Source organism: Misgurnus anguillicaudatus, chromosome 22 (assembly GCF_027580225.2).
Source record: "Misgurnus anguillicaudatus chromosome 22, ASM2758022v2, whole genome shotgun sequence".
NCBI classification, from domain to species: Eukaryota; Metazoa; Chordata; class Actinopteri; order Cypriniformes; family Cobitidae; genus Misgurnus; species Misgurnus anguillicaudatus.
This window is the reverse complement of record NC_073358.2, coordinates 8,120,555-8,134,558: the sequence shown is the minus strand read 5'-3', so window position 1 is coordinate 8,134,558 and position 14,004 is coordinate 8,120,555. Positions and strand designations below refer to the sequence as shown.

The following is a 14,004-nucleotide window of genomic DNA, read 5'->3' as shown; positions in this document are numbered from 1 at the left end:
GCTTTGTGACATGATGCATTATCCTGGTGGAAGTAGCCATCATAGGATGGGTACATGGTGGTCATAAAGGGATGGACATGGTCAGAAACAATGCTCAGGTAGGCTGTGACATTTAAATGATGCCCAATTGGCACTAAGGGGCCTAATAGTGTGCCAGGAAAACATCCCCCACACCATTACACCACCAGCAGCCTGCACAGTGGTAACAAGGCATGATGGATCCTTGTTCTCATTCTGTTTACGTCAAATTCTGACTCTACCATCTGAATGTCTCAACAGAGATCGAGACTCATCAGACCAGGCAATATTTTTTCAGTCTTCAACTGTCCAGTTTTGGTGAGCTTGGGCAAATTCTAGCCCTTTTTCCTATTTGTAGTGGAGATGAGTGGTACCCGGTGGGGTCTTCTGCTGTTGTAGCCCATCTGCCTCAAGGTTGTGCGTGTTGTGGCTTCACAAATGCTTTGCTGCATACCTCGGTTGTAACGAGTGGTTATTTCAGTCAAAGTTGCTCTTCTATCAGCTTGAATCAGTCGGTCCATTCTCCTCTGATCTCTAGCATCAACAAGGCATTTTTGCCCACAGGACTGATGCATACTGGATGTTTATCCCTTTTCTCACCATTCTTTGTAAACTCTAGAAATGGTTGTGCCTGAAAATCCCAGTAACTGAGCAGATACTCAGACCGGCCCGTCTTGCACTAACAACCATGCCACGCTCAAAATTGCTTAAATCACCTTTCTTTTCCATTCTGACATTCAGTTTGGATTTCAGGGGATTGTCTTGACCAGGACCAGACCCCTAAATGCATTGAAGCAACTGCCAAGTGATTGGTTGGTTAAATAATTGCATTAATGAGAAATTGAACAGGTGTTCCTAATAATCCTTTAGGTGAGTGTCCTCAACTTATAAAATCCGGAAGTATTGCCCTAGGGCAAACAGCTGTATGTCCGTGTATGTTTTAAAGATCGCTCTGCATCTGATCTCTATCAAAAGTCCTTCAAAAAAATTGAATTATCTCAGCTTTTTGCTCAAAATTTGGTGTTTTTGATGAAACCTACACATATTTGAGAGGTGATAAAAACAGAACACATGAAGGTAGGATGAAACAGATTTTTTTGTTTGAAAGCAGAGCGTCTGTTCTTTTAATTTATATATTGTATGTTTATATATTTAAACAGGAGCATTTTCTGGAAGGCATTAAACTTTTGTGAAAATCATGAAAAATGCTGGCGGGAAAGAGTTAACGGAATATGATATGGATGGTCATATGTAAGATATAGGGAAAAAAACATATGTGATTACCAACCAAAATAATATTCTTTTCAAACATTTTGAATGAAAAAGTAAAAAATAAATATAAAAACACCTGGAATATTTCCTTTCCTTCTATTGCCTGCTTTACATATAAAGTATGTGAGAAAATAAGAGAGTAAGCTAATAAAAAAGGAACCTAAAATGCCAGTAAATGGGTTTCCTACAGTACGACTTTAAACCTGAGTATAGCAATTGTTATGTAATAACTCAATTTTACACCTTAAAAAAATACTCCAGCTCCAAAAAAGTCTATATAAGCAAAACTTTACACTAGATGTATGTGAAGGAAATGTCTACAGGAAAGCATGCACGCCTTGTTATATATGCTGGAACAAAGCATAATCGTGCTATTGTGAACAAAGGGCTTTACTGTATCTGCTGCCTAAAGCTATTTGATATGTACAAAGTAGATATTTTGGTCTGTTTCAGTAACCTTTGATTGTTTCTGCACCTTCTGTGCTTCTTTCCACTAGGATGGAACGAACTCCTGATAGCCTCTTTTTCTCATCGTTCCATAGCTGTGAAAGATGGGATATTATTAGCTACAGGCCTTCACGTCCATAGAAACAGCGCGCACACTGCCGGCGTCGGAGCTATCTTCGACAGGTTAGTAAATGTCCAACGTTTCTATAAGGCAGTGGTTTTCAAACTTTTTGGTGCATCCCTTCGCGCCGCCTCCAAAGAAAATTCATAACATAAAACCATATCAAACTTAGAATTTGAAATAAACTAAACATATTTAATGATACAATGGTTTATTTTGAGGTTTAATTGCACAGAATTTATAATAAATGAATGTATTTTATAAAATGTCATAAAACTGGGGCCCCCCATGGCACCGTCTTGGGCCCCTCTACCATTTGGCTATAAGTAATAAAACAGAGAAGCCACTTGAGTTTTTAAAGAGCACAGTCCTCTGGACCACTAAGAAACCCTTACACACCTAAAATAAAGGTGTTGTAAAAGGTTCTTTACAGTGATGCTATTGAAGAACAATTTTTGGGTTAGGGGAACCATTTCTTACTTACTATTTTATAGTCCATACTTTTGGTTCTGTGAATGGTTCAGCCAGACCAAGAACCTTTTATGAGTCTCGGTTTTTAAAAGAGTACATTCTCAGAGACTCTCTTGAAGATTTGTGAGCGCCAGAGGTCACACGCACATGAATTGTTGAAAATAACCCTCATGATGACATTAGACGCTGTGTCATGAAAGCGTCCTCTACGTTTTACGCCTGATTGATTGCGTTTTTACATTAAGCCATATGGCAGTTTTATGTATCGTGTGATAATGTACACCGGCCATGTGAGATGCACTGGTGTCCTCATTGATGAAATATATGGTGCCCGTTCGGTCCGCATTAGAGATGAATGAGTCTTTATAGGACGTGGTGTCTTTGAATTTCAAACATGATATGAAAACGAATTATTAAGGTGATGTGAGGACTCATTGGTTATAAAACATTTACTGGCATTCCTAGGGGTGTGTTAGTGGAAAATTATCTTTTATCAGAGGTTGAATGTGAATGTAAAGATTTAAGTCACGTTGTTTTTACAGAGTGCTGACAGAGCTTGTGTCAAAGATGAGAGACATGCAGATGGACAAGACTGAACTTGGATGCCTGCGGGCCATTGTTCTGTTTAACCCAGGTACGCATGTATGGTAAACTTACACACTAATACACACAAAAACAAGTCTTGTTGAAGCATTTAAATGTCATCTGAGTTTGATTTACGGCTGGATTACATAACAAAACCTTTTATCATAGATTTTTAATTGCAAAATTGCACTTTTATATTTGATAACAAGCATCCTACCCAACCCCATGACCCACAACTAAGGCTATGTTTACATTAATGCGTTTATCCTTTAAAACGCGTTACTTTTGCTACGTTTACGCCTTTCATCTACACTACATCACCGTTTTACCCTCATAAACGGAGTCGTTCGTAAACGCTGCAGACGCTGTTTTAGTTTGAGAACTCAGACGTTGCTCTGAGTGTAAATGAACGTAGACGGAGTCTTATGTAAACGAACAGCTGATATTAACGTGACAGCGCATCATTTTCAAAGTAAAAATTATTTTATTCATGTAAATGTTGGTTTGCAACGGAGGTTTTGCCAAAAATAGTAAACATCTACCAACCAGCTATTATAAACGCTATATCGGATTGTTTTAACATGTATCCTTATAGATAATGTCTGTTTTATATTAATGTTTGAGTATTGTTGGGTTTGAGTATTGTTGTAATGTGTTTATGTTTTGTTTAAATTTAGTTAGCTTACGAAAGATAGACTGTAATTTTAAACGCCATATAGGCGTTGTAAAGGCCAATATGAAGGGAGAATTGTAATGGGTCAGACATTATTTTCCAGTTTAATGTAAGTTTTGTTTGTTACTTTAAAATGAATTTCGTTTCAGATAATTTGTCTCTTAATTTTAATCGATGTTTTGTTAATAAGTTTTGTGAATATAAATTAATAAAAACAATAAACTCAACGGTTAATATATAATGCTCGTTTAGGCGCTTGCGCTTTTAGCTATTTCTGTGTTGCTAGCGGAGGACGTGCACAGACCTCGCACACTTTTAAAAATTAATGCAATTCTGGTAGACTAAAGCAATACTTCACCTCTTACTATGTTTGATTGAAGTTTGCATTTGCTGAAATTTATTTTTGCTTCAAGTTCGCTACTGTTTAGTACTGTTCACTTGAATGCTTTCTTTTTAAATCATAAAGACCTTTCTGTTTAGTTATAAAATCAAAATTAACCTATTAATCATATTAATATGTTGTAGGGGGGAGCTAGAACAGTATAAGACTTTCCCAAACATTTTTATAGGTTCAAAAATAGTGTCTGTTATAGGTGGGGACCCAGGTATGACTTTTTGTCAATATCGCACACCCCTAGGCTGCATAAACGCGCAAAGGTAAGCTATTATTAGAGTAATAAGTTATTTTACACTTTTATGCACATGATTGGGCATGTTTCATGCATTTATGGTGGTGTATAGTGTGGATGAAGATTCTTTTTAAAATGCCAGTATAAACGAGGATCGTTTTCATTTTAAAATGCCGTTTTAAAACGCAAATGCTCTAATATAAACAGGGCCTAAAACACAGGGACATTTGAAAAAGATTGAGCTACACAAAGAAAATTAACAATAATAACAATTATCAAAATAATTGATCAAATAATTTAAAGAAATAAAGAAATAAGTGTAGATAAATAAAAAAAGAAGTAAAACTATAAAATAAATAATAAAAACAACAGCAATAACAACATCATTATTATCATCATTATTATTATTATTAAATATAAACCTACTCCTGAAAATAGTACAGGGAAAATATATATATTTATATTAAGGATTTGTGGATAGAACCCAAACGCAGACAGCTGATGAACACATAAGGACTTTTATTATAATTAAAATGAAAAACAAAAACCCAAGAGGGGGTAAAACAAGGCAAAAATCAAATGACAGTAAACAGACTAGACAGGACTGACCCTAAACTTGACAGGAACTTTACTTGACTACTTAACAATAAATCGCACAATAAACTTAAATAAATCACAATAAATCACTTGACTTACAGAGTATACACAGGTAAGGCACAAAACAAACCAGCACAGGACATCAAACACAAGGGCATGCGGGCAGCAGGTGAGGGCAATGAATCAATAAGATAATTAATGAGGAGACAAGGGGGCGGGGTCAAGACACGAGACAGAAGAGCATGTGGCATGTTGAAAACAAACAAAAGCCACATGCCTCCACACAAAACACATGGGGCGTCAGGATCCTGACACAACGCTAGAGGAAGCATAAATAAGAATGCAGGATCCTGACAGTGTAGTGCAGTGTTTCCCAATTCTGGTCCTCGAGCACCCCCTCCCAGAAAGCAGATGTCTCCTTATTTAAAACACCTGATTCAACTTATCAGCCTTCTTCCAAAATGGTAAACGTGTCTCCCTAACAAGCTGATGAGCTAAATCAGGTGTGTTAAATAAGGAAACATCTAAAACATTCTGGGAGGGGGTGCTCGAGGACCAGGATTGGGAAACAATATGTGTAGTGTATGAAAGGTACTGACTGAATTATTGCCCTCTGAGTATTATTTTATGATTTAATTTCTGACTGTTTGGGAAATGAAGTTTGAGCATGCTTTTCACCGTGTGATTTTGTATTGATTGTCATCTGTGATTATCATTATATTATATTATTTTTAGATTTAATATCCCCTGTTTTTCAGTAGCCATTAACAAATTGGTAATGCCATGTGCCATAACTTCAAATATGTTTATTTTAGGGTAAAATAATCAGTTTTTATGCTTATATGCTTTACATAATTAACTCCATTAAAGGCATATAAGCAAAACATACATTTTATTTAGATATGTTTAAGACTTTGTTGTAGGATAATCATTCTATTGTAATAAACTAAAGTACAAGGATTTCTTTTCTGAAGTAACTTTTATGTTCAATTTCATGTTAGCTTGCCAAAAGACAAGATGTATTTAACTCACCATAGCCTGTCCATCTGGTTATTAGATGTGGTGTAGTGTTTTGTATGTGGTGATAAGTTGCATGTACATATGACTTTACCATGAATAGATGACAATAATTTGTGCTTTTTGTGTTTTATTTTTCAATGTTTAGATTCAAAAGGACTGTCCAATCCAGCAGAGGTGGAGTCACTACGGGAGAGAGTCTACGCTTCTTTAGAATCCTACTGTAAACAAAAATACCCCGATCAACCTGGCAGGTATAATACACACATATTTATCTCAAATTTGTTTATGTACACACATTGTTTTACTACTGTAGAATAAAAATAAACAGGACAAGAACTGTAGAAATTGAATTCAGTCATGAAGAGTGACAGTTATCTAATGAATCAGAATCCAAGGCACTACTTCCACTTCCAAAATATAGAATGCCTTTATTGAATACATGGCTTACTTAGAAAACAATAAAAATAATGACTAAAACACTGCACACTGATGCATGTTGACACGCATATATGTTTTTAAGGACAATAAGGGGCAAAAATGCGAGCTTAAAGCCGAAAGTATAGTAGGGACGTCCGCGTATGCGCGTCGCCCGCATGACGTCATTTTCGTCATCAGGAGGGCTCGCGGCCAAAATTTGAGACCGCGCGGACAGTGCGCGTACAGTCCGCGCACAACAGCGCATGCGCGTGAAAATATTTAAACAGGACACTCCACTACAAACAATTATACAAAGGAAATAGACAACATTTGCACACACACTATCGTTTTTCTTCTTTAATTTTTACTTCTTCCAAGAACAGAAAGCTGTGGAGCATGTTCGTTATCATAATGTTTGATTCCTGTTCTTTGTTGTCTTGTTGTTTGTTCTAAACTGTGTTTGCAATGGTGGATCGGTTACTTTTCCTAACCTATCCCTAATGTTTTAATGTACTGTAAATGTTGCCAAATCAGTGCTGCCCTGACGGCCTGGTAGACTAATAATTTGAATAAGAAATCATTTGTGTAGCCGCGGAGAGTATACTTGGAAAGCTGCGCGGACGTGTTTGCGCGCACCCCGGATGCGGAAAAAAGTATACCCCGGCCTTAATGGGCTGTGGATGCGCAGCTTGCCCCCTCCTTTTACACAGAATTTAGCACTGTTTTTGTGTTTCAATGGCTTAAAATCACTTGTTTTAAAATTGCGGTGCTTAGTGTACAAACATTACGTTTTCATGAACATGCGCACAGCAACGTGACGTGGGCGCATAAGTTCAATAGAGACAATAGTCCAATATCTTTAACAGTTGACTTTCTATCAGTTTATCATACCAGCCGGTTTATCGCCCAACCCTACGGCGAAGTACCCGGATGACCTACAACTTCTGCTTAGATTTAAAGTGTGCATTCGATGGACACTTTACTTTCGCCAAATTAAAAAAAGCGAATATAATAAATAACCAGAAATCTATGAACCGCCGTCTATGGCGGCTCTTTAAAGCCACAATATCTAAGATTTTTGTAATAAAATATCCAAAAACCACTTTCACAGTGTAATATATTTAATGCAGTTGTGTACTTACTACATTATCCCAAAAGTTCCCAAGGATTTGTACTAGGGATGCTCATATCAGTTCATTTTCCCGACCGACAACCGTAGCTTCTTAACCAAACATTAACCGTTAACTTATAAGATTTTAATATGAAATTGTCATTGAGTAAAAATACAGTTGACGGTTGTATGTGAACTAGTAGAAACAAAAGATTTAATTTGAACGTGCAAACAGCAGCGACAGATCAACAACAGAACCAGGATTCATACATTATCAGATATTCACGCAACATTACCTTATTAAAAAGCACGCGATCAGTCCAGAGGATTAATATCCAAAAAGGGCAGATTGTCTCTGTTTCATCTACCACAGTGGTCATTTCTAAAGCAGGATGCTTTTCAGAAAGTTTTGCTTTTGCTTCTTCTTTCTCCGTTTGTGGAAAAAGAGAGATGTTTATGGACAGGGTCAGAGGCCATCAGCGAACGTCTGTCCGCCATGTGCGCGAGACGGACCGCGTCATCTTGCGCGGACATGCGCGCGTCTCCGTTCAGCTTCCAAACACGCATACAAATGATTTCTCATACAAATTATTACTTTATCAGACCGTCAGGGCAGCAATAAATTGTGTCATTTACAGGACATTCACAAATTAAAGATAGAAAAAGTGGCGAAATGTCTGTCGGCTCATGACGACACGCACCATGTATTGACAACTATATTTTTTTATTTTAACTGATAATGTTAATCGGTCATAAATTCTTACCTTCGGTTAACGGTTAAACGGTCAATGTGAGCATCCCTAATTTGTACATCCAGAGAAATTCCTGTTTTAAATATGAATTTCTCGTCCCTTGCCTTGCTTGTAATTGTCATCCTTTTAGTGACTTAATATTCGCGCTATCCTCAGTTTCCGGTTGTGGAAACTTTGGCCCCACGAGTGGACAAATACAGAAGTGGTGGTTATACAGCATCTAACACGCAGCTGTTGTGCCTTGCAGCGAATTCATTACGATGGCATAAAATAATCCGATCCGACGTACAGTTGAAAACATAAATTCATTACCTCATCCATTAAAACATGATAAGCGAATTCCATACGTCTCTGGATGGTGAAAACAACATCTCCCATTGTTCCACTCTCCTTCATAACATCAAAAGCTTTGTCTTTGTTATTGATTATGCTATTTTATGTTTTACAGTGACCTCTAGGGCTAAAAAAATCCTACATATTGTGGCTTTGAAAATTTGAAACTTTTTCCATGTTTAAATGCTATAATTGGGTTCCCAGTGCTTTTATCAACCTAGAAAATGTGAAAAAGATTAACCCAGTAACTTTTGGTAAACCATTCTCTGCAAGCATGTGAAAAATTAGGTCATTGAAATGTGGCTCTCCTTATGATGTCATAAAGGGATCTTATTTTAATAATACCACCCCTTAATCTGCACTATCCAAACACACCACAGCCATTTAGTGCAGAGAGAAAGAGAGAGAGAGAGAAAATAATTCACAGCACAATTGAGTTTCAATTGCAACAAACCACCATCATTGTTATCAGTGTTTGCGCTTTATCCGCTCATTTGCATTTTAAAGGACACACCCAAAACGGCACATTTTTGCACACATCTACAAAGTGGCGATTTTAACATCTTATAATAAATTATATATATGGTATTTTGAGCTAGAATTTCATATATGTACTCTGGGGACACCAAAGATTTATTTGACGTCTTATAAAATTATTGTGACATGTCCCCTTTAAGGAATTTTGGTACCAACAAATGTATTTCTCGTGATCTAATTATATCTGTTAAACAATAGAGACAGAGCGCAGCGCGTCACAACCTGAAAACCACGCCCACCGGGGGTGAAAGCAATCCAACAGTCTCCATTGACTTTGTATTGCAAAAGGCCGCCTCCTTGTCATTTCTGGCTTATAACAAAAAACTGAATAATGCCTAAAAGCTGCTTTGGGACAATATGTACAGCTAACAAGCCAAAGAACCCAGAAATAAGTTTTTATAAGCTGTCGAGCCGTAAAAGAATAAAGGAGGAGAATAAAGTGGATCGCCGACTACGTGTCCCCCTATTGGACGCAGTTTTACTAATAGGAGTACTATAAAAAGTTGCCTGTTTCCATTTCTGTGTCTAAACGCTCGTTTTTTGAAGTCGACAGCTTATAAAAACTTTTTTTTTTTTTTTGGCGTGTTAGATGTACACCTTGTCACACGTAGCTTTTATGTATTATTCTGTTTTTAAGTTTAATCTGTAAATAAGTTTTTATAAGCTGTCGACCCCAAAAAACGAGCGTTTAAAGACACAAAAATGGATACAGGCAACTTTTCATAGTACTTCTATTAGTAGAACTGCGTCCACTAGGGGGAAACGTAGTCGGCGATCCACTTTATTCTCCTTAAATGCTGGGTTTTACGGCTCGACAGCTTATAAAAACTTATTTCTGGGTTCTTTGGCTTGTTAGCTGTACATATTGTTACACAGCAGTTTTTAGGCATTATTCAGTTTTTTTGTTATAAGCCAGAAATGACAAGGAGGCGGCTTCTCGCAATACAAAGTCAATGGAGACGGTTGGATTGAATTCCCCCCCGGTGGGCGTGGTTTTCAAATTTGCATAACTGCGCTCTGTCTCTATGCATACTGAAATTATTGTCACGGTTGTTCTGATTACGTCTGATAATGTAGTCAAAGGACATACGTGTCACATGACAATAAAAACATGAAGGATGTCTAAAAAAGTGTTTATAGTGCACCCACTTACTATATATAGAAATGCTATTTAATCTTTCTCTTAAAGGGTCACTCCACTTTTTTTGAAAATAGGAACTATACTTTCATTCCGGTGTAATAACTGTAACTTTGGTTACGGCAGCAAAGTCCTTGTTTATTACGCCAGAATGAGAGTATAGTTCCAAGCCATATCGGCCTAGAAAATCGCAACTTTTAATTTTCCGTTGGTCTTAGTACACGATCTAACTACAGAAGTAGTGTGGCAAAACCAAACATGAAATACAGTGATTGACTGATATGGGTTATCAATAACTAATGCTCATAATTAAATGTAGATACATAGTAAATGCTTGTGCTAATGCAAGCATGTACACGTGTCTAACCCAAACAGATTTGCAAAGCTGTTACTGCGTCTGCCTGCTCTTCGATCCATCGGCTTGAAGTGTCTGGAACATCTCTTCTTCTTCAAGTTAATCGGAGACACGCCCATCGACACTTTTCTAATGGAAATGCTGGAAGCGCCACACCAAATGACATAAGGGAATGACTGTATTCTTCTGACTGCTTTCCCAGAAGTCCTCTCTACAGCATCGGCAGAGGGTGTAGTTTTATGTACAGAATACTAGAAGAGGCCAGCACAGCGCACATCTCAATGTGGACTGCTTTGTCCAGACTGATAGACATCATCTCACAGTACACAGTCTATGAGAGGATTGAACTGATTGGTTGTAGATCAAAAGCATTGCACAATCAACTAAATCCCATGCAACCTTACGGAATACCGTATGGATCACATGACTTTGCATGTATGTTTGGGAAGCCTCCGATTTTTTGTCGTTGAACATAACATTGCTTTTATGCCTTACAGAGGTCTACCTCTGATTTCCATCGAGTTCGTACCATTCACGGCCTCATCTCCGAACTCGCAATCATTTTGCTGTGAATTTTCTGTTTTCATAAGAGGATATGAAATTCCTTAATACCTCAGATGCACTTCTTCAAGCAGCTGTCCTTAAAAATGACATCACTGTCCAGGTGTGCTGGAATGCCTCGCTTCGGATTGTAACATTGAGTTCAGTGTTAACAGCGTGTCCGGAGCCCGTCGATACGAGACGTCCTGGCCCTGAGTAACTCCCAGGCACTTACAGAAAGTTTTTCAAGTGGTGTTGACACGTCAGATTGATGGACGTCCGTCTTTATGGGGAAGAAACTGCACGCTGTTTGGCTAGTCTTTTTCTTTTAGGAAGACGAGTGAATAAGAGAGAATAAAAAGCAGGTGTGCTCCTGGATAACTTCGTTGTTGAATTGTGTATTGAGGACTTTTAGTTTCATGATGTATTGCCTCTATACTTCAGCATATGTATTTTTTCCAAAGATTTTCAATATTGTTTATCATCTGATAATTCTAAGCTATTGGGTGTTTGTGATTTGAAAATATGCAAGGAGTTAAAGGTATCCAGATGAAAGTCTGGCCTCAGGGAATCGCAGGGTTTGGGAAGTGCTTTGACTGCCCCCTATTGAAATAGTCGTAACATTGCAGCTGTACTAATTTTCTGTGAATTTGAAACATGACATTGGAGCTGGGTGTTTCTTATCAAACATTTTGCAAATAACCCTTCTCCCTCAGGTTGATACAAATGCAGAACCATGTATTTTTATTGTATTTTGGTTTCATTGTGTCATCAAAAGCAGTTTGTGGTAATGCAGATTTCATGCTATTGGTTTTGATACATCAAACCTCAGTTTAAGATCTAAACCAGTGTTTTTATAATGGAAGGAGATGAACATATGACTAGTATTGGATTTTTTTAAGGAATTCTCTGGACATAGTGCAGAGGACCTACTGATTCAAACAACACATGCTGGCAAAAATAATTAATTAATAAATAATTGTTATACACTCTTAAAGGGACAGTTCACCTAAAAATGGTCATCATTTTCTCACCCTCAATTTGTAGCAAACAAACTATACATTTCTTTGTTCTACTGAACACAAAAGATATTTTAAGCAATGTTTGTAACCAAACCGTTTGAGCACCATTGACTTCCATAGTATTTTTCTTTCCTACTATGGAAGTCAATGGTGCTCCTGCTTGATTACAAATATCTTCCTTTGTGTTCAGCGAAACAAAGACATTTATACAGGTTTGTAGCAATTTGAGGGTAAATGATGAAAGGTTTTTTTTTATTTTGGGGGAACTATGTCTTTAAAGATAAAGGTGCTACACTGTAAAAAATCTGTAGAAATTACAATATTACAAGCAGTTCTACACTGTAAAAAAAATCCGTAGAAATGTCAATGTTATTGCTGCTGGGTTGCCGGTAATTTACCGTATATTTAAATTTATGTTATTTACTGGCAAGAGTTTGTTCAAAGTTATATAAATTTTAAATATTAACAAGTCTTTATCTTTACAGAATAAAACTATATAATAACAGCCTCATGCAAAGCATTCTGGGAACCAGAAATCATCATCATCAACCTTTTTCTGTTTTTTGCTTCAGATTTTGTTTCCCAGAACGTTTTGTTTGATGCTGTTTTTTTTAGTTTTACTCTGTTAAGACATAGAATTTTAAATTTATGTTATTTACTGGCAACATTTTGTTCAAAGTTGAATGAACATTAAACATTTACATCTACGGTAAGTTACCGGCAACCCAGCTGCAATTTCTACGGATTTTTTTACAGTGTATGCGAGTAAAATGTATGTTATTTACTGGCAACAGTTTGTTTAAAGTTAAATGAACATGAAACATTAACAAGTCTTTATCTTTACAGAATAAAACTAAAATTACAGCAACAATGCAAAGCATTCTGGGAACCAAAATCTATAGGAAAAAACTGTTGTTTTATAGTTTTAAAACATAAATTTAAAGTGACACTCCAATTTTGTTGAAAATGTGCTCATTTTCCAGCTCCTCTGGAGTTGAACATTTGATTTTTGCCGTTTTGGAATCCATTCGGCTGATGTCCGGGTCTGGCGCTGGCACTTTTGGCATGGCTTGGCATGGTCCATTGAGTCTGATTGGACCATTGGCATCGAGCTAAAAAAATAACCAGGGCGTTTGGATATTTTTCCTGTTTGGGGCTTGACTCTTCTGTAGTTGCATCGTGTACTGGGATCGACGGAAAATTAAAAGATTTTCTGGGCAGATATGGTTGGGAGCTGTGCTCTCATTCTGGCGTGATAATCAGGGGCTTTGCTGCCGTGGCATGACTGCAGGAGGCACAATGTTATTATGCAGCAGCTGAAAATAGTCCCCTTAGTATCTTTCAATAGCAGGGGACTTTTTTCGGGCACTGCGTAGTATCATTGCGCCTCCTGCAGTCATGTTGCGGCAGCGGGGTGCTTGATTGTTGCGCCGGAATGAGAGTGTGGTTCCTGGCCATATTGGCCTAGAAAATCACGACTTTTGGTTTTCTGTCGGTCTTGGTGCGCAGTGTGGCTGCAGAGGAGTCACGTTTTAAATAGGAAAAATATTGAAACTCTTTGGTTGTTTTTTGGCGTGATGCTGGTGGTCTGGTAGGATTCTGTGGATTGTGCTGAGCTGTGCTGGAGGTGCTGGCGCCGGACCCGGAGATCAGCTGAATGGATTCCGAAACGATGGGAATCAAATGTTTAACTCTAGGGGAGATGGAAATGAGCATTTTTTTGTAAAGTGGAGTGTCCCTTTAAATCTACAGTAAGTTACTGGCAAACAGCCGCATAACTACAGCAACACATTTTACAGTGTACAAAAGGCCATAAAAGAAACATGTTTGGTTGCCCAAACTTAAAAGAACCATTTCTTTTTTACTTTTTATTGTCTAAAGAACCTTTTTTTCACTATAAAGGGTCTTTGGATGGTTTTCATGGAACCATTTAGCCAAAAATGCTTTTTCTATGGCACCGTATAGC

General features: G+C 37.5%; 1 protein-coding gene across 2 annotated transcripts in view; it reads left to right on the top strand.

The window, feature by feature from the left end:
* Window positions 1-13,144, top strand: part of rxrab (retinoid x receptor, alpha b) — an 82,091-nt gene extending 68,947 nt beyond the window's left edge. For both annotated transcript variants that reach the window (XM_055200666.2, XM_055200665.2), the window contains 4 exons: window positions 1,788-1,920; window positions 2,872-2,963; window positions 5,979-6,084; window positions 10,497-13,144. In XM_055200666.2, the coding sequence (XP_055056641.2) occupies window positions 1,788-1,920; window positions 2,872-2,963; window positions 5,979-6,084; window positions 10,497-10,644 (479 nt within the window). In that variant the 3' untranslated portion in view covers window positions 10,645-13,144. The remainder of the gene's footprint in view (window positions 1-1,787; window positions 1,921-2,871; window positions 2,964-5,978; window positions 6,085-10,496) is intronic.
* The last annotated feature ends 860 nt before the right edge of the window (window positions 13,145-14,004 follow it).